The sequence below is a fragment of the Leptonychotes weddellii genome, chromosome 8 (genome assembly GCF_054177405.1).
Source record: "Leptonychotes weddellii isolate Sample4059 chromosome 8, ASM5417740v2, whole genome shotgun sequence".
Taxonomy (NCBI): domain Eukaryota; kingdom Metazoa; phylum Chordata; class Mammalia; order Carnivora; family Phocidae; genus Leptonychotes; species Leptonychotes weddellii.
In genome coordinates, this window is record NC_138376.1 from 62,404,723 (window position 1) to 62,427,441 (window position 22,719).

At 42.8% G+C, this 22,719-nt stretch overlaps 1 protein-coding gene and 1 pseudogene across 3 annotated transcripts in view; both read left to right on the top strand.

The window, feature by feature from the left end:
• The window catches only part of MRAP2 (melanocortin 2 receptor accessory protein 2), a 109,293-nt gene that overhangs the window by 75,577 nt on the left and 10,997 nt on the right, over positions 1-22,719 (top strand). For all 3 annotated transcript variants that reach the window (XM_031028670.2, XM_006733797.3, XM_081828602.1), the window contains exons 2-3: positions 10,826-10,959; positions 19,484-19,583. In XM_031028670.2, coding sequence (XP_030884530.1) covers positions 10,833-10,959; positions 19,484-19,583 — 227 coding nt within the window. In that variant the 5' untranslated portion in view covers positions 10,826-10,832. The remainder of the gene's footprint in view (positions 1-10,825; positions 10,960-19,483; positions 19,584-22,719) is intronic.
• LOC102735762 (14-3-3 protein zeta/delta pseudogene) lies at positions 15,562-17,095 on the top strand (annotated as a pseudogene).

The following is a 22,719-nucleotide window of genomic DNA, read 5'->3' on the forward strand; positions in this document are numbered from 1 at the left end:
CTTTGCTATAAGGAGCCTCCCTTTTGTGATGAGCCTGTTCACCTGTTGTCTGCCTGTGTCATCAGGTTTTTGTGTTGCACCTTAACCTCTGTGCGTGTGTATTTGAAGGGGTGACATTCAGCAGAGGAGAGTTTAGTTTCAAAGACAAGCCCAGATTCTTTGAGGGCACAGGCCTTGACTTTTCAACGTCTACTACATCTTTCGTAGTTGAGCTCATTGTGTTTAAAATACCCTCATTGGGCTGAATTGACCCATACTAATTTTAGCATGTACAAAACTAGCGCTCTTTCTTCTTGAAAGACATGTTGATGGGAATGTCATAAATGTATTTGGTAAAGATGACATATAGTGGGATAGATTAATAACATTTTAAAAATGGTTTTCTTTCCAGAAATATATTTGTTGTTTAGTTACAGTAGAAGTGGTTGGTAAAGTGGACAGAAATTTATTTTCTTACAGTTCTGGAGACTGGAAGTCCAAGATCAAGGGGTCAAGGTTGGTTTCCTCTGCGAACTAAGGGAAGGATCTGTGCCAGGCCTTTTTCCTTGGTTTGTAGGTGACCTTCCTCTTGCTGCCTCCTTCACATGGTTGTCCCTCTGTGCCCAGGTGGCCTTGGTGTCTCTCTGTGTCCTTCTCACTTCCTGTAAGAACACCAGTCAGACTGGATTAGGGCCCACCCTAATGGCTTCATTCGAACTTAATTTTTTAAAGACCCCGTCTTCAAATATAGCCACATTCTGAGGTATGCGGGGGTTAGGGCTACAACATACAAATTTTAGGGGGACACAGTTCAGCCTGTGAGAGCACCATACCTGTATTGCATTGTATATATACACACTCACGTGCACACACACACAGTTTTTACAAATAGACACACATCATTGACTTTGTGATGCAGATGGAAAGCATCTTGGTAGTAAGTTACAGAATCTTAGGTTCTGTAGAGAAAAATCTCACCACGTTCCTTTCAGTCCTTTCCTTTGCTTTCAGAGAGAATGAAGATGTAAGCTGCTTCAGGCAGCTAGCATGTGAGTGCAGTGGACAGAGGCGGTGTGATGCACACCCACATAAAACTATCTGCTTCCTATGAAAATGTTGGTCAGGCTGCCACCTTCCCTTTCTTGCAGAGGGCCACCTTTCCTGTGAGATTGTCTCTTCCTCACTTGGAAGGTGCTTCAAATGACTTTTCTTATAAGGATGCTAATTATTAATAATAGTTATTTTCAAAAAATGTCCCTATTTGGCAAAATAGAAATGTCAGCCGTCCTGTTTCCCAGGTCCACGAATTCTGGCTGGTCTCCAGTTAACATTCCCCAGAGACTAGAGCTGGCATTAGGAGATTACATGCTTCCTCTTTGTGACTTTATTATTATTTTTTTAAGTTGTATTTATTTATTTGAGAGAGGGAGAGAGAGCATGTGTGTGAGCTGGGGGGAAAAGGCAGAGGCAGAGGGAGAGAATCCTCAAGCAGAGGCCTCGCTGAGTGCAGAGCCCATCAGGGGGCTTGAACTCACATTCCTGAGGCTAGGACCTGAGCAGAAATCAAGAGCCAGCCGCTTAACCGGCTGGGCCACCCAGGTGCCCTGTCCTCTTAGTGACTCTAAATGTAATCCTCTGGAAGCTTTGGAACCGTAACTGATACTGGACTTCTGCTGAAATGAGGTTGGCTAATGACAGGGACTATAGAAGGTGAAGCTGGTCACAAGGAGAGCTTGGGAAGCGGTCAGTGCCTTTCCGGGACTGGTGGAGGTAAGAGGACCGCAGTTAGGGCAGCACCCGTATTCTCGCAGCTGCCCATGGCTCTCCGCGGCACGGAGAAGGAGGATTCCCCACGGCCTAGACAGAATGTTCCTTTTACATGGAAAGGAATCGCCACAAAGTCTCTCAAAAGAGCAGAGCTGAATACAACTTGAAGGTTGGCCATGGAGGAAGGACCCCCCGGCCCGGGTGAGGGGGGCCTGGATGTCCCCAGGGGGGGTCTTTTGTTTTGGGGAGCTCTCAATTACACTTCCCTCAAGTACATTGGGTGGGAAGTGCTGATTTTTATTATTTTCTTATTAAGAAAGTTCTTAGAACTTTAAAAAATTTTGGTAAAATATATATAACATAACCTTCACATTGTTGTGCAACCATCACTGCTACCTGTCTCCAGAACGTATTCATCATCCCAAGCTGAAACTCTGTATCCACCCAATAATAACTTCCCATTCCCTGCCCCTCCCAGCCCTCAGCAGCCACAGTTCTGCTTTCTGTCTCCACGAATGTGAGTACTCTAGGTACCTCATATAACGGCAGTCATGCAATATTTGCCTTGTGTCTCTGGCTTATTTCACGTAGCATCATGTTTTGAAGGTTCATCCATGCTGTAGCGTGTGTTGGAATTTCTTTTTAAGGCTGAATAATACTCCACTGCATGTCCATACTATATTTTGTTTATCCACTCATCTGCCAATCTATATTTGGATGGCTTCCATCTTATGGCTATTGTGAATCATGTTGCTGTGGACCTTGGTGTACGAATATCTGTTGGAGTCTCGGCTTTCAATTCTTTGGGGAATATTCCCAGAGGCGAAATTGCTGGATTATAAGGTGTCCCATGGTGACATTTTCAGGGAGCTGCTGTATTGCCTTTGGTAGCAGCTGCACCACCTTACATTGCCACCAGCAACACACGAGGGTTCCAGTTTCTCTACATCCTTGCTAACACTTATGTTCTGGTTGGTTGTTTTTTTTTTTTTTTGATATAACAGCTATCCTAATGGGTGTGAAGTGATATCTCATGGTAAAGCACTGCTTTTTGATAGTTGGTTTTTTGACTTGACTCTAGTACTTTTAAACATACTTTTTGTGAAGGCTCCAGAATAGGGCAAAAATAAATGGAAGTATCAGGGACCCAGCAAACCTTACTGTAACAGAGTGGTCAGCTTGGGATTCCACTGATATGCTCAATATGCCTGGAATTCCTTGAAGTCCAGACCAAGGAAAGCAAGATGTAGAAAGAGGTGGGAGTTAAACTTAACGCATTTCTGGGGTGGGACCTCAACCCGCCACAGGAGTGGCCTCACTGTGGCTACAGTAGGACATCCGTGTTGGGATATAGGACAAGCAGTGTAGCATCCTGTGGTGGGGTAGAGGAGTAGAGCCCTGTTTTATTATATTACATAACTCCCTTGCCCTAATTCCACAGTCATCAGTAAATCTTTGGATCTTAAAGTTTGCTTCCCAAATCATGTGAAGCATGTGCTCTGGTCTCCTTGGCCATTTTATTCCTTATTGTAATTCACCAAAATTGATGCAATGGTTATAAATCATTCTCCTACGTTTGGTCAGTGTGACTCAATTCATTACCTTTCTCGCCCTTGGAGGACTGTAAAAACCCAGCTTGCTAAATTTTCAGAGCTGGGGCTGAGTTGCGGTTGCTGGGGACAGCGTGCCTGCCTTCCCCACACCTACCTCCCATCCATGCCTCATCTCTCTTTTTGGAAAATCCTTTCCAGATGGAGGCTTCGCAGCTTCTTTCTGGGGTGTTTTTTCCCCTCCGTGTGGGTATGATGTTCTTCTCCCTGTCCGACTGAAGTTTCTGTTAGAATGGGAGAACTCTGCTCTCAAGTTCAGGGTGGAGTAAGAGAACGAAAGAAGATAATTCGGGCACCTGGGTGGCTCAGTTGTTAAGGGACTGCCTTCGGCTCAGGTCATGATCCTGGAGTCCCAGGATCAAGTCCTGCATTGGGCTCCCTGCTCAGCAGGGAGTCTGCTTCTCCCTCTGACCCTCCTGCCCCATGCTCTCTCTCTCTCTCAAATAAATAAATAAAATCTTAAAAAAAAAAAAAAAAAAGATAATTCTATGGCTTCTCCACAGAATGAGAAACTGAATCAACAAGTATTTACTGCCTTTCTGCTATGAGCCAGGCCTTGTGTGAGTTGCTGGAAATATAGCGGTGAGCAAAGCAGAGGAGGCCCTGCCCTGTTGGTGCTTACGGACAAGACACCGGAGGGAGGAGAACGCCACTGGAGGACTGGTCCATGTGGTCCTAGCATCGCCTGTACTACGGTGTGATGCAAAGATCTGTTGCCATCTCCAGAGACGTCTCCGAAGGGCTCACAGATAGTCACTGTGTCCCAGCACCTAGTAGTTTGTGCAGTAACCATTTGCTGCACTGAACAGAGTCAGGAAATGCTAACTTTAAAAATTACTTTCTAGTCTGTTGACTACTCTGTGGCTGCCCAGGGCATAAGTGAAGGAGCTGGATTTAGGAGTCCAGACCACTGTCCTCTTTGAGGCGCCAGCAGGTAGAGGAAGGATGCCCACTTGTTAATTAAGCATCTCTCCATTTCAGATGTTGACTGAATATTTATCTGCACAAAATATGAAGTCCTGTTTCTGGCTTTGGAAGTTGTTCTTTTATTGGCCTTGATTCTGATTTTAAGACCGGGGTAGTCTTCAGGCTTGGGAACACATGCTGTTCCCTGTTTTGCTCCTGGAAACAAGTTGCCACTGTGCAGCAAAGATGTGGGGATAGACAGGAAGGCGATGCATCCAGAATTTCTCTGTTAGCTGTCAGTCGCCATATTTTTGAGGTCTGCTGGGTAACTGAGTACTTTCTTGGAAATACCCAGGAACAGCATAAAGTTAGTGTGAAGAAATGTGGGAATATGTCCATTTGAGAAGGGAAGAGCTGTGTGCGTGGTGTGTGTGTGTGTGTGTGTGTGTGTGTGTAATATCTCTAGGCTGAACTGAATGGCCAGAGATGCAGACTTCAAAAGTAAGATGCACGCTCAAGTCAAAAGATAGCAGTTAGGAGGAGAAGACTTCAAAATCCCAGAAGCAACACGTTTTCACCTGGAAGAAATAAAAATCCACACTCCATGAAAGAAATTGCTGACTTAAAATGGATTCACAGAAAAGGAATCTGCAAACTTGAAAATTAAAGAAATGAGTAGAAGTGGAAGGTAGTGGCTCACACAGAATCTATAAAAAGGAACAGTACACTGGGGGAAAATGTCTGCCTTTTTTAAGCACTGCCCTGGGAGGAGACCACAGAGGCTCTGATTTTAGAAGGTAAAGCATACTTCCTTGCTAGGATGTGTTGCCTTATGGAAATGCTTTAGGAAGACCCAGGGGCTCTGGTCTATCATGAGCCTGACTCATAGCTTGCAGACTCTCATCTGATCTCTGTGTGGTCCTACCCCACTGAGATGCGGGTAAGCTGAGTGCACCATTAGTCTTCACTTGGGGGCCTAGTCACATCTCTGTGCAATGAGGGGACTAAGCTTCTAAAGCTGCAATTCAGAACTTCTGACCTCAGGCTCCTCAGCTGCCAGAATGCAGCCTAGTCAGGCTTTACGTTTGGTTTCTCAAATGCCTTTGCTTGGAGAGAGAAAGGGTGATGGATTACGAGAGTGACTTCTCTGTGTTTTGCTGGGGATGGTTGTTCCTAGGAATAGAAGGAAGAAAGAGATGAGTACATGAGACCTAATGAGACCTTTATGGCCCAGACCGGAACAGAGGTTGGCGTCCTGGCTGGCATGCCCACAATTGGAGTTTGGGCATTGAAGGTAAAGAAGATAGCGTGCAACTGGGACTTTTGATCTCAAATCTGAATGGGTCATTCAGTCTTCCTCCATGCATACTGGTTACTGTGGGGCTTTGGATCCGGGACCTTGGCCAGCAGCTTCTCCGAGTGCCTTTCTTGCTGTGCTCTCAGCCGTGTATGTGTGTGTGTGTGTGTGTGTGTGTGTGTGTGCGCGCACGCACTCATTTTTTAGGGTGTATAGGCATCTTTTGGATCTCTCCTTAATGTTCTAGTCCTATGACTGAACTGGTGGTCACTGGGAAAGCACATCTGCTGATGTTTATACCTTAGTATGGAAATCAAGGTCCAACTTCAAGGTAATAGCTCCCTTGGCACGTGTACCCATCATGGCCCTGCAAGGGTGGCCGTGAAGAGCCTTTACTCACTTATATTAGCCTCATGAAAAGCAACTTCTTCCAGAGGAAATGCATCCTAAGCAAGCTTCCTGGAGGAGCAGCTGAAAGCATGCCTGCCAACAGCAACAATAACGAAAAATCACAACTGTACCTCAAAACCACACCTGAAAGGGAAGTTAACCTTCTCCATGTGCGCATGTGGTGGTTTAGGCCAAGGCCTAGGATTGGAGGAAGGAGGAAGATCTCAAACCCAAACTGAGAAAGCACGGTTAGCAGGCCGCAGACACCTCTCAAGGCTAATATAATGAAGAAATTGGGCAGAGAGATTTTTGGGAGGGGTGCTGAGGAGCCCCAAAGGCACAGAAGGCAGCCGCTTGGCTGAGCCCCGCACTTCCAGTTTGCTGGCTTCAGGGGCTAGCAGCTGCCTGCTCTCAGCAAGCACCCCCGTGAGCGGGCTGCGGTGCCCACTGCCTCTCCCACCCCGGGAGGTGGGAGGTATGGCCCAGACATCGCTTCCTCCCTGTAATGCAAATATCAGACTCTGGGGTCGGCTGCCCGGATGTGCTGGTATTTTCCAAACGGTGAATCAGTGCCAGCTTCTGTTTCTGCAAAACTCAGACAGGCAACTCGGGGCTTCAAAAAATGGACAGCGTACAAAATCCAGCCAGACGCCAGCCTTCTGTTTATTTCTTGTCCTTGTGTATTCGGTGGCCCAAGCTAATCAACTTGAGACTTGGATGAAAACTGTTGCCTCATGGGCTTTTTCAAGGGTGTTAGGTGACTGCTTGAGAGGGGAGGCCAGAGACGCTGGCCCCCCAATCTAACTGGGATTCAAGAACCTAGATGAAATAGCGAAAACAAAAGCCTCCCCCCACCCCCCGCCCCACCCCCTGTTATCTAAAAGCTACCAAAATGATGGCAGAAGTTGTCTAGCATTTCATTCTGCTTCCCTGGAGAACAGCTGATAGTCTGGCTCTGCTCTTCACTCCCTCTTGTCTCCAGGCCAGCACTTTGCTCCTCTCTTAAAGGACGGACTTTCCACTTTCAGGATCTCTGCACATGTGACTTGTATGACCCCTTGCTCCCTAGCCATCCCTAAATAGTTCATGTAGATGAACAGGAATGGTATAAGGGAGAGTAAAAGAAGCAATGAAAAAACACTTTCTCTGTGGTGGGTAAGGGGTTGAGATTTCTTTCTTTCTTTTTTTTTTTTAAGATTTTATTTATTTATTTGTCAGAGAGAGAGAGAGCGAGCACAAGCAGGGGGAGTGGCAGGCGGAGGGAGAAGCAGGGTCCCCGCAGACCAGGGAGCCCAATGTAGGACTCGATCCCAGGACCCTGGGATCATGACCTGAGCCGAAGGCAGACGCTTAGCCGACTGAGCCACCCAGGTGTCCCAGGGGTTGAGATCTCTTGATGTCTGATGTTTTGTACAGACATAGTTTGCTAGTTCCTGGCCAGCCCTGTGAAGGTGGCCCTAACGCTTCTTTCTGACCCGAGAGAGTCGCGGGGAGACCTGCTGGGCGCGTGGGCCTGGGCAGCCACAGGTGGGGCTCACCGTTAGGTACCGATGTGGAGAACAACTTACACAGAGATTGGAAAACACTCCCATCTTTATTTCCTTCAGTGTTTTATGTCCTTTTTGCTATTTTTCTGTTGTCTATTTCGATACTAGATGAAGTCTAGGGCCTCCCTCTGCAGTGCTTATTACACTGGCTGTAATACCTGATTTCCAATAAAAATGAGATGATCAAACCAGACTTCATATTATTTTCCTTAAAAAACAGGAAAGATTCTTACCATATTTTTGACTTGATGGAACAGCATGAATCCCATGATGCATATATTTCTCATTAAAACTTTTAAAGCATCTAAATGAATGCCCTCTGTGTTATTTTTTATTACAGTTTTATTCATTTGTCTAGGGCGCACAGATCAATGAACCCACATGGTGAGTTTGATAGGAATTGGCTGGCAGGAGAGTTGGTGATGCTTGAAGAAGAGGCCTAGGCTTTTCTATCCCAGACTAGCATTTCTCAGCTTATAATAATAGTGCTGGTTACTATGTATTGATCTTAACTGGGTCCTGGCTACCCAATACTTCGTGTAACATCACATTTAATCTTTACAGCAACTCCATGGAATAGGTACTGTTATCATCTTCATTTTCCTGATGGGAAAATTGAAGCTTAGATCTTCCCTGCCGCGCCCCCCCACCCCCCATTGCTCTAAAGGAGGGTTGGCCAACTTTTTCTATAAAATACCAGAAAGTAAATGTTTTAGGCTTTTGGGCTATACTATCTCTGTTGCCACTACCCAGCTCTGCTGTTGTAATGCTAGAGAAGCCATAAAAAAATACAAAAACAAACAGGGGTGGCTGTGTTCCAATAAAACCTTATTTATGGACTCCAATATTTGAATTTCGTATAATTTTATTATGTCACAAAATATTATTTAAAAAATTATTTTCCAGGAGCACCTGGGTGGCTCAGACAGTTAAGCATCCAACTCTTGATTTCAGCTCAGGTCATGATCTCAGGTTGTGAGATTGAGCCCCGCGTCAGGCTCCATGCTGGGTGTGGTGCCTGCTGAAGATTCTCCCTCTTCATCTGCCCCTCCCCCCTGCTCATGTGCACGCAGGCACGCTCTCTCTCTCTCTCTCTCTCAGAAAAATTGTTTTCCAACCATGAAAAAATATAAAAACATTTTTCACTTGGAGGTTGTACAAAAACAGGTGGTAGTCCAGATTTGCCCACCCTAGTGTAGATAAGCATAAGCAGGAAAGGAGGAATGGGTTAGGATGGGCCGGTGGGAGGCATACTCTTGCCAGAGGGAAGAGCATGTGTGCAGGGAACACAGAGCAGGAAGTCTCCAAGGAACTGCAGGAAATGCAAGCATGGTTTGATAGGGTATGAGGCAAGATAAGAGGAGACACTAAGACCTAAGTCATGACCTTGTAGGACCTTTCAAAGATTTTGGACTTTGTCCTTAGTACAATGGGAAGCCATTAAAAATATTAAGCAAAGGAATGAAAAGGACAATTTTTTTTTTTTTTAAATCACTGGCTGATAGGTGAAGAGTGGATTACAATTGGTCAGTAAGAGTAGAAGCAGAAAAACCAGTGAGGGAGCTTGAGAAAGGGGCCAGGTGGGTGATGATGGTGTCTACTAGTGACCGTAGCCAGAACCATTTCCTGGCAACATATCAAATGTAAGTAGAGCAAATGTGAAGACCCTGGTCTTCCAGCTTCAAATCTAGTATCTTCCCTGCATGGTGTGAAATTCTTAAAATTCTCAAATGCACATTATGTTTGTCCGAATCTGCCATTTATCTCTGAACCCTACACCTGAAGAACTACTCTTCTCTCACAGACACAATTCTTTCCTTCTGGAGGAAGTGCTCATAAACAAGCATAGTGTTTCTTAGGTTTGTGTTATTAATTTTCATTTCCTGAGGAAATTTATTTCATCAAGGGAAATAATCTCTTATTCAAATAATAAAAAGACCAAAGATAATACTGTGGTAATGGTTTTATGTTATTTTTGTGCTGGTGTTAGAAAGGCTACTGAATACTTCCTTGAAGGTCAGCTTTTCTTAAAATTTGTATAGCTTTCTTTTCCAAATCAGAAACGGTACATTCTCTTCTCCCTTTGAAGGAATGATTTGTCTGGCTGGGCACTCGCAGTAACGCTCCAGTTCTGATACTAGCCTCTATCTCTGGATCAGAGCACACTATCCTTTGAACAATATGATACTGAGGGGTTAGAGTCTGTTTCTGTGGGGTCCAGGACTGGGGATTAGGGAAGAAAGGAAAAGGGAAAGATGAGATTTATGCCTTGGGGCAGAGGGGTGATGGTGATGGTGATTTTGCCTCAACTTCTCTGGGGGTTGGGCCCTAGAGGCAGCAGTGGGTGATACTGACCCAAGGTGGGTAGAAGAAGGGGAATTTCAGAAAGTTCTTAGGGGTGGGACCCAGTGGTTGTGACTTCTCAGTGAATCTTGGTTTTGGCTGATCTTTCATTCAAATTTTTCCTTATATTCTATTTGTTACTTTGTATTCTTTCCCCAATATAAAGCAAGGTCTGTAGGGTCTGTACCTGTATCTCAAGCATCTTCTTCCATCTCATAATGTACAGTGTCTTGCACACAGTAGATGCTCAATATTGAATACTGGCTCTGTTGATTTGTCACCTTTGGCATCCACGCTGCGCAGCGCAACCTCTTGTTTCAAAGGAGTCAGAGTTTTTAAATCTAAAATCATCACAAAGAAGACACTCGAGACATCCTGAGAATAGGACAAATTTTAGAAGTAAGCAGTAGGCAAGATTCAGGCTTCCACTGAGGATCTTCTCCCATTATGGGGCTTTTGTTGACCTCTTTTCTCTTTGCCACCCCACTTCATTAGCCTTTGGATGCTTGTCTTTATTTTTGCACAGCAGGTGCTCCATATATGTATACTGTGCAAGTTCACTTCTGGTACTGATTTTATTTATTCTCTGTAGACTCTGCATATTCACACGGTATAGGTGGTGGGGCTGAAGTTGTAAGCTCAGAGACTTTGATATACTCTCTCCCTTCTTCTCTTCCTTCATTTATCAGTTATTGAAAGTTGGTTATGTGCCAGGCACTGGCTTAAGTCCTGGGGGACAGCAACAAAAGAAGACATGGTGTCTGATTTTAAAAAACATTCTAGTCTAGCAGAGAGATAAAAGGAAACAATGGCCACTTGGTGTGAAGTATAGACAGCCATTGAGGACCTCACCCTGACCTAGTGGATGGGACCTCACTGATGCCTTTGCCTTCTGAACTTCTGAATGTGGTCAAGAGCAGGTAGAGTAGCTGTGCAGTTGAGGATGAATTAACAGGCTCTACACTTGCCTTTCTCCGTTTGTGCAGGGTGAAGATGTCTGCCCAGAGATTAATCTCTAACAGAACCTCCCAGCAATCTGCACCTAATTCTGATTACACCTGGGAATATGAATATTATGAGATTGGACCAGTTTCCTTTGAAGGACTGAAGGCTCATAAATGTAAGTCTATAGTTCCCCATTGTAAATATAATGTATTTGTCTTAACCTGTGAAATCCCCAGTGATTAATTTTCCTGAACATTCTTTTTACACAACTCTGTTCTGTATCCCTCAAGTCCCAGAAAACACCCCCTTCCAAACATAGGCTGACTGCTCAGGGATGGTATTACATGAGTGACAAAGAACTTGAAAGGTTCCCTTAGTGGGGGATCCTGAGTCAATGTCATTCTCAAGCTGAGATTCTTTTTAAAGTATTAATCATTCCAGCTCTCCCGAACTGTGTGAACATTTGGACCATCAAAAATATGTACAAAAGGAAAGTCTGGAGCTATTATTTGAAGAACCTTCTTTTGTATCTCATGGTCAATGGCATCCTTTCAGCCCTGCTGGGTTTCTGGGGCTGTAGAGAGCAGTCTATCTGTGTGCATTCATAATGATGGACTGGAATAGCCTGCAGCCATTCCTAATTCTGCATGATAGGCATAAATTGTGCTTCATGTTATTGGAGTGATTAATAATCCAGCACAAAGCAAGGAAATACAATTCTGTGCAAGGTTACTGTCCAACTCGAGTCATATAACTGCATGCTCCTGGTCAGCACGAAGCATCTGTCTTCCAGGAACTACTGCCCATTCCCAGATCCTGTTGTGGTTACCCAATAAATATCCCAGAGATGTTTGGTTGTTTCAGAATGAATATCCATAGCGCAATAAAAATGTTAGGTTCTTAACTGGTTCAGCTTTATGGGACACCTTAGGAACTAAAAGAAAGATTAGAAATGGAGATGCAAATATGGCAAAGGAAATGCCTTTGTTCTCTTAGTATTTCCTGGGTGCTGCCACTCTGATGTGTGTTGGCGTCCATGATGCCCCACATTCACCTGCTGCTTCCTTGTAAGGAAGGCTTTCTAAATTTTGTTCAGCTTTCTTGAGGTATAATTGACAAAATTGTAATATATTTAAAGGGTACAAAGTGATGATTTGATACACATATACATTGTGAACGGATTCCCTCCATCGAGTCAATCGACATACTCATCACCTCAGATATTTCCCTTCATTTATTTATTTTTTGGTGAGAAGATTTAAGTTCTACTCCCACAGATTTCAGTTATATAATACATATTGTCAACTATACTGACCATGTTCTATGTTAGATCCTCGGGCCTTATTCCTCTTATAACTGAAAGTTTGTACCTTTTACCAACCTCTCCGTTTTCCCCACCCCCAGTCCCTGGCAACCAATTTTCTACTCTCCGTTTCTATCAGTTTGACTTTTTTTTGGTTCTTATTTCACATAGCATAATGCCCTCCAGGTTCACCCATGTTGTCACAAATGACAAGATTTCCTTCGGCCAACTAATATTTTAGTGTGTCTGTGTGTGTGTGCATCTATGTAAGTGATGGACACTTAGGTGGTTTCCATACCTTAGCTATTGTGAATAATGCTTCAGTGAATGTGGGAGTATGGATATCTCTTCAAGATAATGGTTTTGTTTCCTTTGGATATATATCCAGAAGTGAGAATGCTGGGTCCTAGGTAGTTCTATTTTTACTTTTTTGAGGAAACTCCATACTATTTATCATGGTGGCTGTACCAATTTACATTTCTACCAGCAGTGTACCATGATTCCCTTTTTTCCACATCCTCACCAGCATTTTTTTATCTCTTGTCTTTTTTGAGAATAGATGTCCAAACAGGGATGAGGTGGTATCTCGCTGAGGTTTTGATTTGCATTTCCCTGATGATTAGTGGTGGTGAGCACCTTTTCATGTGCCTCCTGGCCATTTGGATGTCTTTGGGAAATATCTATTCAGGTCTTTTGCCCACTTTTTAATTGGGTTGCTTTTTGGTATTAAATTGTATGGATTCCTTATATATTTTAGATATTAACCTCTTCTCAGATATGTGCTTTGCAAATATTTTCTCCTTTTCCTTTTGTTGGTGCTTTCCTTTGCTCTGCAGAAGCTTTTTAGTTTGATGTAGTCCCACTTATTTATTTTGTTTCCGTTGCCTTTGCTTTTGGTATCAAATCCAAAAAATCATTGTGAAGACCGATGTCAAAAAGCTTGCCCCCTATGTTTATGACTATTATTTTGAACTCTCTGTCAGGTAAATTGCTTATATCTATTTCATTAAGATCTGGTTTTGGAGACTTATCTTGTTCTTTAGCTTGAAATATATTCCTCTATTTCTTCATTTCCCTTGACTCTCTGTGCTGGTTTCTGTGCATTAGAGAAAACAGCTACCTCTCCCAGTTTTGAGTGGTCTTGTGTAGGAGATCGACCTTGTCATTCAGCCTACCCTGGGCTCCTAGTTGCCTCTTGAACTTTTATGATTGTCAAAGCAAATTTCTTTGTTCTCAGTGGTTCCCAGTATTTGAGGGTGTGTCAAGACCTGCCTGTGTCCCCAAGGGGAAGATTGTGGTCGACACCTACCTAGATGCAGCCTGATTAGAAGCCAGACCGTTAGGCAGCAGCTGGGGAAGTATGCAATTAAATCCCTGCCAGGGAGAAACTAGGAGATGGAAGTTTGGTAGGAGGGGCGCAGGGCTCCAAGAGCACCAGGCTCTGGGGGTCCTAAACAGACCAGATTTGGCCACTTGCAGCTGACAAAATCCAAAGGCAGGGAGATGAGTGCTGGTGGAACAAGAAAGGAATTTATTTCAGTGAGGCTGACATTGGGGTAGTTGGCCCTAGTCTGACCCTAGAGGAGAAGAGATAATCATGGAGAAACAGGATCATACCAGTAAAAGCCAGGCCGTCAGCTTTCTGCTCTGTTTCATTCCATTTATTAGCGGTCAGGTTGAAGGGAAGTTAGTTTATTATGACACATTCCATTTAGAATTCCCCTTGGCAATTTACTCTACTCCTTTACTATAATGATCTCTAAATTGTACAGTTCCTAGACAGGACAGAAGTGGCTGCTGGGCTCTGTTAGAAACACCTTTGGAAGGCTTCTCTTGGTTTCCTTAACCAACTGGCATCATTGGAGTTTCACTCTCTATAAACCTTTATTTTGAATCCTTCTCAGGGAAGGGTGCTTTGGAGAGGGCCAGGGGCTCTGCTTTCCCTGTTTGACTGCCATGGCCATGTCCGTGAAACTTGGTATATAAATAAAACTGCAAGAGCGTTTGGATATTCCTGGGAGGAGATGGGAATCTCTGATATTCCCCGAAAGGGGCTCTGCGTAAGAAAGTGCCCTCGGGTCAGGCCATGTGGCAGAGGATGAGGTAGAGGAAAACTAATGGAAATAATTAGAGGAAGCAAAATTCCGTTTGAAGAGGAATGTGAATAAACAGAGCCACTTAAAGCATATTGTGATAGGAAATGTAGATGCCGTGTCTTTAAGGAAGCATTTGGAAATGCTGTTGGATCACTGGCATTCTCAAGTTCTAACCATAGCCCTGATCCTCCCTAGTCTGCTCCCCTGTGACTTCAAGGGAGGGCCATGACCTTCTCATGCCCCACATTATTGCTGCCTTTTGATCAGCTCCCTGGGGCACTAGAAAGGCAGAGAGAAGGAACTAGGCTGGGTTAAAGGCACCCCTCCTCCCTCCCTGCCCACCCTGAGCTAGAGAAGTGAGAGACTGATGGGGATCCAGCCATGTTTGCAGCGTGAAAGCTGTCCTAATGTGAACACCTTCCAATGTGAATCAACATGACTAGATTAAATTCTCAACTGAGAACTTCAGTATAATTCTTGCATATACTTTTAGAATTTGCTTTTGCTATGCAGGCAGTTGATGAAGTACAGCATGCTGAACTGTCATCATCTGTACGGTGGGGCTTCACAGGCTGCGCTCCCCCAACTGAGATGTTATTATTGCATGTTGGTTGCATTTGTGTCCATGTGTTTCTTTGGTATTTGTCCTTTTGTCATTTTTAGGGCTCAGGGCAAAGTCTACAGTTTCTATTTCTTTGGCATTTTTAATCCAAGGAAAGATACGTTAGTTCTGTGTCCAGAGCACTGAATAAACATTGTTGAATAAAAATTAACTTCAGGGCAATCATATATGTAGAATGAAATATGAATTATTCAGAGTAAATTGCTAATCTGATTTCTTAACTCCAGAAAAAGGGCAATACATAATTTAATTAGAATAATGCTTTGCATTTAAACACATTTAACGTGTTTTTTTAAAACTTAATGTGTTTTTGTTTTTGTTTTTTTAAATTTCTAAGCATTCTCACTGTAATGTCATGTAGGTAAACTTAGAATAGATCAGAAAATGTAAAATATTTTTAGCCATTCTGACTGGTGTGAGGTGGTATCTCACTGGCGAGGATGCGGAGAAAGGGGAACCCTCCTACACTGTTGGTGGGAATGCAAGCTGGTGCAGCCACTCTGGAAAACAGTATGAAGATTCCTCAAGAAGTTGAAAATAGAGCTACCATAGGATCCACAATTGCACTACTGGGTATTTACCCAAAGGATACAAATATAGTGATCTGAAGGGGCAGCTGTACCCCAATGTTTATAGCAGCAATGTCCATAATCGCCAAAATATGGAAAGAGCCCAGATGTCCATTGACAGATGAATGAATAAAGAAGATGTGGGAACTGCTGAGCCCCCATCCGTCCGCCGCCACCCACTCCAAACACAGAACATCCAGTCATGGATAAAAATGAGCTGGTGCAGAAGGCCAACTGGCCGAGCAGGCTGAGCAATATGAAGACATGGCAGCCTGCATGAAGTCTGTAACTGAGCAAGGAGCCGAATTATCCAATGAGGAGAGGAATCTTCTCTCAGTTGCTTATAAAAATGTTGTAGGAGCCTGTAGGTCATCTTGGAGGGTCGTCTCAAGTATTGAGCAAAAGATGGAAGGTGCTGAGAAAAAACAGCAGATGGCTCGAGAATACAGAGAGAAAATTGAGACCGAGCTAAGAGATATCTGCAATGATGTACTGTCTCTTTTGGAAAAGTTTTTGATCCCCAGTGCTTCACAAGCAGAGAGCAAAGTCTTCTATTTGAAAATGAAAGGAGACTACTACCATTACTTGGCCGGGGTTGCTGCTGGTGATGACAAGAAAGAGATTGTGGATCAGTCACAACAAGCATACCAAGAAGCTTTTGAAATCAGCAAAAAGGAAATGCAACCAACACATCCTATTAGATTGGGTCTGGCCCTTAACTTCTCTGTGTTCTATTACAAAATTCTGAACTTCCCGGAGAAAGCTTGCTCTCTTGCAAAGACAGCTTTTGATGAAGCCATTGCTGAACTTGATACATTAAGTGAAGAGTCCTACAAAGACAGCACGCTAATAATGCAATTACTGAGAGACAACTTGACATTGTGGATATCGGACACCCAAGGAGATGAAGCTGAAGCAGGAGAAGGAGGGGAAAATTAACCGGCCTTCCAACTTTTGTCTGCCTCATTCTAAAATTTACACAGTAGACCATTTGTCATCCATGCTGTCCCACAAATAGTTTTTTGTTTACGGTTTATGACAGGTTTATGTTACTTCTATTTGAATTTCTGTATTTCCCATGTGGTTTTTATGTTGAATATTAGGGGAGTGGAGCCAGTTAACATTTAGGGAGTTATCTGTTTTCATCTTGAGGTGGCCAATATGGGGATGTGGAATTTTTATACTAGTTATAAATGTTTGGCATAGTACTTTTGGTACATTGTGGCTTCACAAGGGCCAGTGTTAAAACTGCTTCCATGTCTAAGCAAAGAAAACTGCCTACATATTGGTTTGTCCTGGTGGAGAATAAAAGGGATAATTGGTTCCAGATACAGGTGTAGTTTTTGTGGGTACTATAAGGTTTGGAGCACTTATAAGGCTGTAGTAGAAATGGGTATTCTGTAGATATTACCTATTGAACCATGATTATCTGTGGAATACTCTCAATGTGCACACCTTTGACTACAGTTGCAGAAGTGTTCCTTTAATTGTGACCCAATTTACTCTGGATAAGGGCAGAAACGGTTCACATTCCATTATTTGTAAAGTTACCTGCTGTTTGCTCTCATTATTTTTGCTACACTCCTCTTATTTGTATTTAAATGTTTTAGGCAACCTAAGAACAAATGTACAAGTAGAGACGCAGTAAAAATGAATTGCTTGATATCCATTACTTTATGTATATCAAGTACAGCAGCAAAATAAAAATCCCATGTATTTAACTTTTTTTAGGGTTTTGTTTTGTTTTGGTTTTTTTTTTTGCTTTTGTGATTTTTTTTTTTTTGATACTTGCCTAACATGCATGTGCTGTAAAAATAGTTAACAGGGAAATAACTTGAGATGATGGCTAGCTTTGTTTAATGTCTTATGAAGTTTTCATGAACAATCCAAGCATAATTGTTAAGAACACGTGTATTAAGTTCATGTAAGTGGAATAAAAGTTTTATGAATGAAAAAAAAAAAGATGTGGTATAGAGATACAATGGGATATTACTCAGCCATCAAAAAAAAAAAAATGAAATCTTGCCATTTGCAATGACATGGAAGGAACTAGAGGGTATTATGATAAGTGAAATAAGTCAATCAGAGAAAGACAGTTATCATATGATTTCACTCATATGTGGAATTTAAGAAACAAAACAGGGGATCATAGGAAAAGGGAGGGAAAAATAAAGTAAGACCAAATCAGAGAGGGAGACAAACCATAAGAGACTCTTAACCATAGGGAAAAAATAGGGTTGTTGGAGGGGAGGTGGATGGGGTGATGGGCATTAAGGAGGGCACTTGATGTAATGAACACTGGGTGTTATATACAACTGATGGATCACTAAACTCTACCTCTGAAACTAATAATATACTATATGTTAATTAACTGAATTTAAATTTTAAAAACTTAAAAAAAAGAAAATGTAAAATAATTCAACTTTGGTGCCTCCCCCAGATTTAAGACCCTATAATATATGTGCCAGCCTGTGTAGACAATCCAGTGTCATCCCTGTCCCAAGGACATACACTTGTGATTATTACCCAAGATAGGATCAAGGAAGGGCCCATGTAGAGAAGCATAAACATGTCATGGGGTTCAAAGGAGGGAGAAAACACAACAGTTAGGGAAATTAGTCCAGGCTTTGTGAGGGAAATGGTGTAAGGAATGGGCATTGAAGGATGGAATCACTTTCTTTTTTTTTTTTTTTAAAGATTTTATTTATTTATTTGAGAAAGAGAATGAGATAGCATGAGAGGGGGGAGGGTCAGAGAGAGAGGCAGACTCCCTGCTGAGCAGGGAGCCCGACGTGGGACTCGATCCCGGGACTCCAGGATCATGACCTGAGCCGAAGGCAGTCGCTTAACCAACTGAGCCACCCAGGCGCCCAAGATGGATACACTTTCATTAGCTCTATGTTGGGGAAAGTTGTTCCAACCAGGTGAGGGTAAGAGCCCCAGAAAAGGTGTGGATCTTAGGAAGTTATGGCTAAGAGTTAAGATAAATACAGGCACACAGTGTTCCCTTGTCTACTTGGAAACATGGGTTTTAAAGTATAGGTAGACTGGGAGAAACTGATGCTAATTTTAACTATAATAGCTGGCAAACATGAGGCACATTTTTCTCACATGCCAGACATTCTAGAAAGTGCTTTACTTATGGAATCTCTTTTAATTTGGAAAAGGTCAAGCCTAGTTTTGCCAAAGAGTTTTTTTGTTTGTTTGTTTTTGCTTTGCCAAAGAGTTTTTTTATAAAGCAGCAATATTAACAGAGTTGTCATAAAGTAGTTTCATCCAGGGATGAGACAGAGGAAAGGTAGAAGACGGGGAGAGCACACAGGAGGTTATTTGTATGTTCTCAAGAAGTAATGAGGACTTGAGTTATTCCTGCATGAATGTAAGTGAAAATACAAAATTGGGTTCCTTTGAATTAAAATTCATTTTGATTAAGTAGGCTCCACCCCCAACATGGGGCTTGAACTCATGACCTTGACATCAAGAGTTGCATGCTCTACCAACTGAGCCAGCTAAGCACCCCCAGAATTTATTTTAAATTTCACATTGCAGTCTCTGCTAAAAATATTTTCTTTTTTTTTTTTTTAAGATTTTACTTATTTATCTGACAGAGAGAGAGAGAGAACAAGTAGGCAGAGAGACAGGCAGAGGGAAAGGGAGAAGCAGGCTTCCCGCGGAGCAGGGAGCCCGATGCGGGGCTCGATCCCAGGACCCTGGGATCATGACCTGAGCCGAAGGCAGCCGCTTAACTGGCTGAGCCACCCAGGTGCCCCTAAAAAGGATATTTTCTAACTCAGGAAACTTCAGTGGAATCTTAAGGACCTAGATGGTCCACCCTCTGTCCTGGGTTCCTTCATTAAGATATGGAAACCACGAATCAAAAAGGCCAAAGTTTCTCAAAGCTATCTGAGACAGAAACCTGGAGGCATGCAGGCTCTTCCCTCGCCCTCATTCCCTACATCTTACCTGCCCCCAGCTGACTAATGGGTCAAGATTGTCTTATCAGATTGTCGACTTTCTTCTCTCATTTCAGGTAACAAAACACTCAGATTCTTGAATGTTCAAGTTTTAAACTGCTGTGAAGTACTAATCCCAGTATTAACTGTTTACAGATTCCATTGTGATTGGATTTTGGGTTGGTCTCGCTGTCTTCGTGATTTTCATGTTTTTTGTGCTGACTTTGCTGACAAAGACAGGAGCACCACACCAAGAGTAAGTTTGGGTCTTTCCTAAATATCTATTAAGCCCCTTGGGGAGCTAAATAAACAGACATACTATCCAGGGCTGGGGTTGTTTCCAATGGTGGAAAAAAGGGGCTGGTTATGGATTTACTGCCTGGACCCAGTTGCCTTTGGGTGGGATCCACCTTCTTCCTGGCACTCTGCCTCTTGCCTCTGGGGCTTGTTTTCAAGAGGACCCTTGTGAACCTAGGTTTCACACTGATCTAGGCCTGATTTTTATTTTGAAATGTTTATTAATTAGGATGTATTTTCTCCTTTTCTCCCAAAAGAATTTAGATGACTCACAAGACCAAAACCAGTGGGGGGAAAAAAAAGACAGTAGCAAAATGGGATGAAAACTAGTTTTAAAAAAAAACATTTCAAGGAGCAGAGAAATAGTTATAACTGGGTACTCAGTTGAATTAATTATTGACAATAAACAGTGAGTTCAACACTGAGCTTCCTTGAAACTAGGTTAAAAAGAGAAACACCAAGGATTATGTAATTCTCGGGGCAGGATAAAGAACATTTGTGTTGGGCCTTGGATTTATGAGGAAATTATTACACGGCGCTTAAAGAACATTGAGTAACATCAGAAGGTATCTGTTCAGTCGTGAATTGCAAAAAACTCAGAAATGTTTTCGAGGATTTTTATTATCCCAACTCTTCAGACAAAGCAAGAAATAACACGTGGAATACCTTTTTAGTCAGTCCCAGCCAGAACACACTCATATTAGGTAATTGGAAGAGCTTTTGCACGAGTTGTGGCCCGATGAGAGGATAGCCTGACTGAAAGTGCAGGACCCCCCCCTGCCCCGCCCCAGGCTAGCAACACTGAGGAGCAGGTAACCACCCTAGATCTGAAGGGGACCCAGGAGTCCTGTGGAAGGGGTGGCTGAAAGGAGCTGTGACTCTGGGTTGAGGGACACAGCTAGCCCGATGGGCCCTCTCAGGGAGGGAGCCTCAAAATAAATACCAAGTCCTTGTTTTCCTTCTTCCTTCCACCTCTCACCATTGCTCTCCACTGGCTGAGCACAGTGGCACAGTAGCCTGTAGCCAGTCTCCATCAGAGGTCAGTTCTCTAGGGCACAGAGCACACAGCAGCAGGTGGAATGACGGAGGGCGACATGGGAGAGTAAATGGAAGACGTGAAGCGCAAATCCTACCGTTTTACATCGGGTTGGTCTCTTATTCCTCATAGCCAGGCAACAGGATTCTCGTTGTTACATCTCATCACGCTCTCTCCAGCGGCTGTTGTTCAGTCTTCAGCCTGCACTTGCACACTCTTAACAAGTTCCTGGATGAAGGGAGCAGTTCTGCTCTTCACTGAGCTATTTTCAAGACATTAAGGTGTAGAAAAAAAATTAAACACATTTTAAATGAAAGGAAAATAACATCTTATTGAAGCCTATGGAGATATCTGCTTGAGAATCTCTTTACTAGTCACTAAAAAGCCACTAAAAAGACAGGGACCTTCCCTTTCTTCTGTGTCCTCATAAAATCTGTACATGCCTTTGCTTCTATTATACTGGCCCAGGGAACTTGAAGATACGGTGTGGGTTGCAACAGTGGTAAGAAAAGCAGAGGACAGACTCAGATTAGGCAACATCTTATAGAGTGGTCAGGGAATAACAGCACTATTATCTTCCTTTTCTTCAAAGGGACAGATGGATTTTCGCAGGACTACTGGGATGTATTTGCTTGATACAGGATGCAGGTGATCTTTATGCTTGAGAACACCCTACCCCCAAATAAAACATGACTTTGGGTCATGATTAATTTTATGCATCAACTTGTTGAGGCCATGATACCCAGATATTTGATCAAATATTATTCTAAGTGCTTCTGCGCTTATTTTTTTTTAATGAGATAACATTTAAATCAGTAGACTCTGAGTAAAGCAGATCATCCTCCATAATGCGAGTAGGTTTCATCCAGTCATTGGAAGGCCTTCCTTGAAAGAGAATGATGTCTCTCAGGTGAAAAGGAATTCTGGCAGAAGATTGCCCACAGTCTCACTCTGCAACTCTTCCCTGGGGCTCCAGCTTGCCCGCTTACCTGGCAGATTTTGGACTTGCTGCTAGCCTCTGCAATCACATGAACCAATTCCTTAAAATAAATCTCTCTCTCTCTCTCAGTAGTTAGACGCACACACACACACACTCCTGTTGTTTTTGTTTCTCTGGAGCCCTAACTGATACATTTCCTTAATATGTCATGGTGACCCTGGGTAGCTGAGGCTTGTATTTCCAGTCTTTCAATCGGCAGTTCAGTCCTACCGCTAGATGGTTTTTCTTTTGGTGGTGGTTCTGAATAATCTCAATGAAGGAACAGTGGTTATTGTAACTCTATACTTTTAATGAGGTTAAGGAGAAAGTCTAACCTTTTTTGACTTTAATAAAATAATGAATCAGCCCTGAGGGCCATGTTGTAAATGCTTTTTTGAGTCTGAGGCAGTATAAAATATGGCATTTGGTTGCATTATATCATAATACAAAACTGAAAGAAACAGACATGAGGCAAAATCAGCTAAAAAGGTTTTTAGATCTTAGTAAAGTTGACATTTATTTGGCAGAAATTTTCTCTAAAAGAGACATTATTTTTTCCACTCAGTCAACTTTAATATAAAACAACCAATTTAAGCTTCCCCATGTGATAATTAGGCATGGAGGAAAGAATGATAAATCATTGAGAATAATAAGCACTTTTTTTTTTTAATATTTACCATCTGCTAGAGTCTACTAATCACTTCATATGTATAATCTCACTAAGTCCTCACAGGAAGATGAAGTAAATCCTGTAAGCATTCCAACTTTACAGATGAGAAAAATGTATCACTTGTCTGCGGTCTCACAGGTAAAAACAACTGTTGGTCCAGGTCTCAAACTAAAGCTTCTTTGAAGCTCCTTGTTATTAACCACTACACGAAATGATCTCATATTGGTAATTTTTAATCTCTTCCTTCTCCTGAACTAAAGATTCTAGCAACCAATCACATTCATTTCCTTCTATCACATCCTGGACCATGCATGGGCTCTGGAGTCAAACATTTCCAGATTGACTTACTGAGACTTTGGGCTGGATCCTTAACTTCTCTTTGCTTGAGATTCCGCCTTTATAAAAATAAA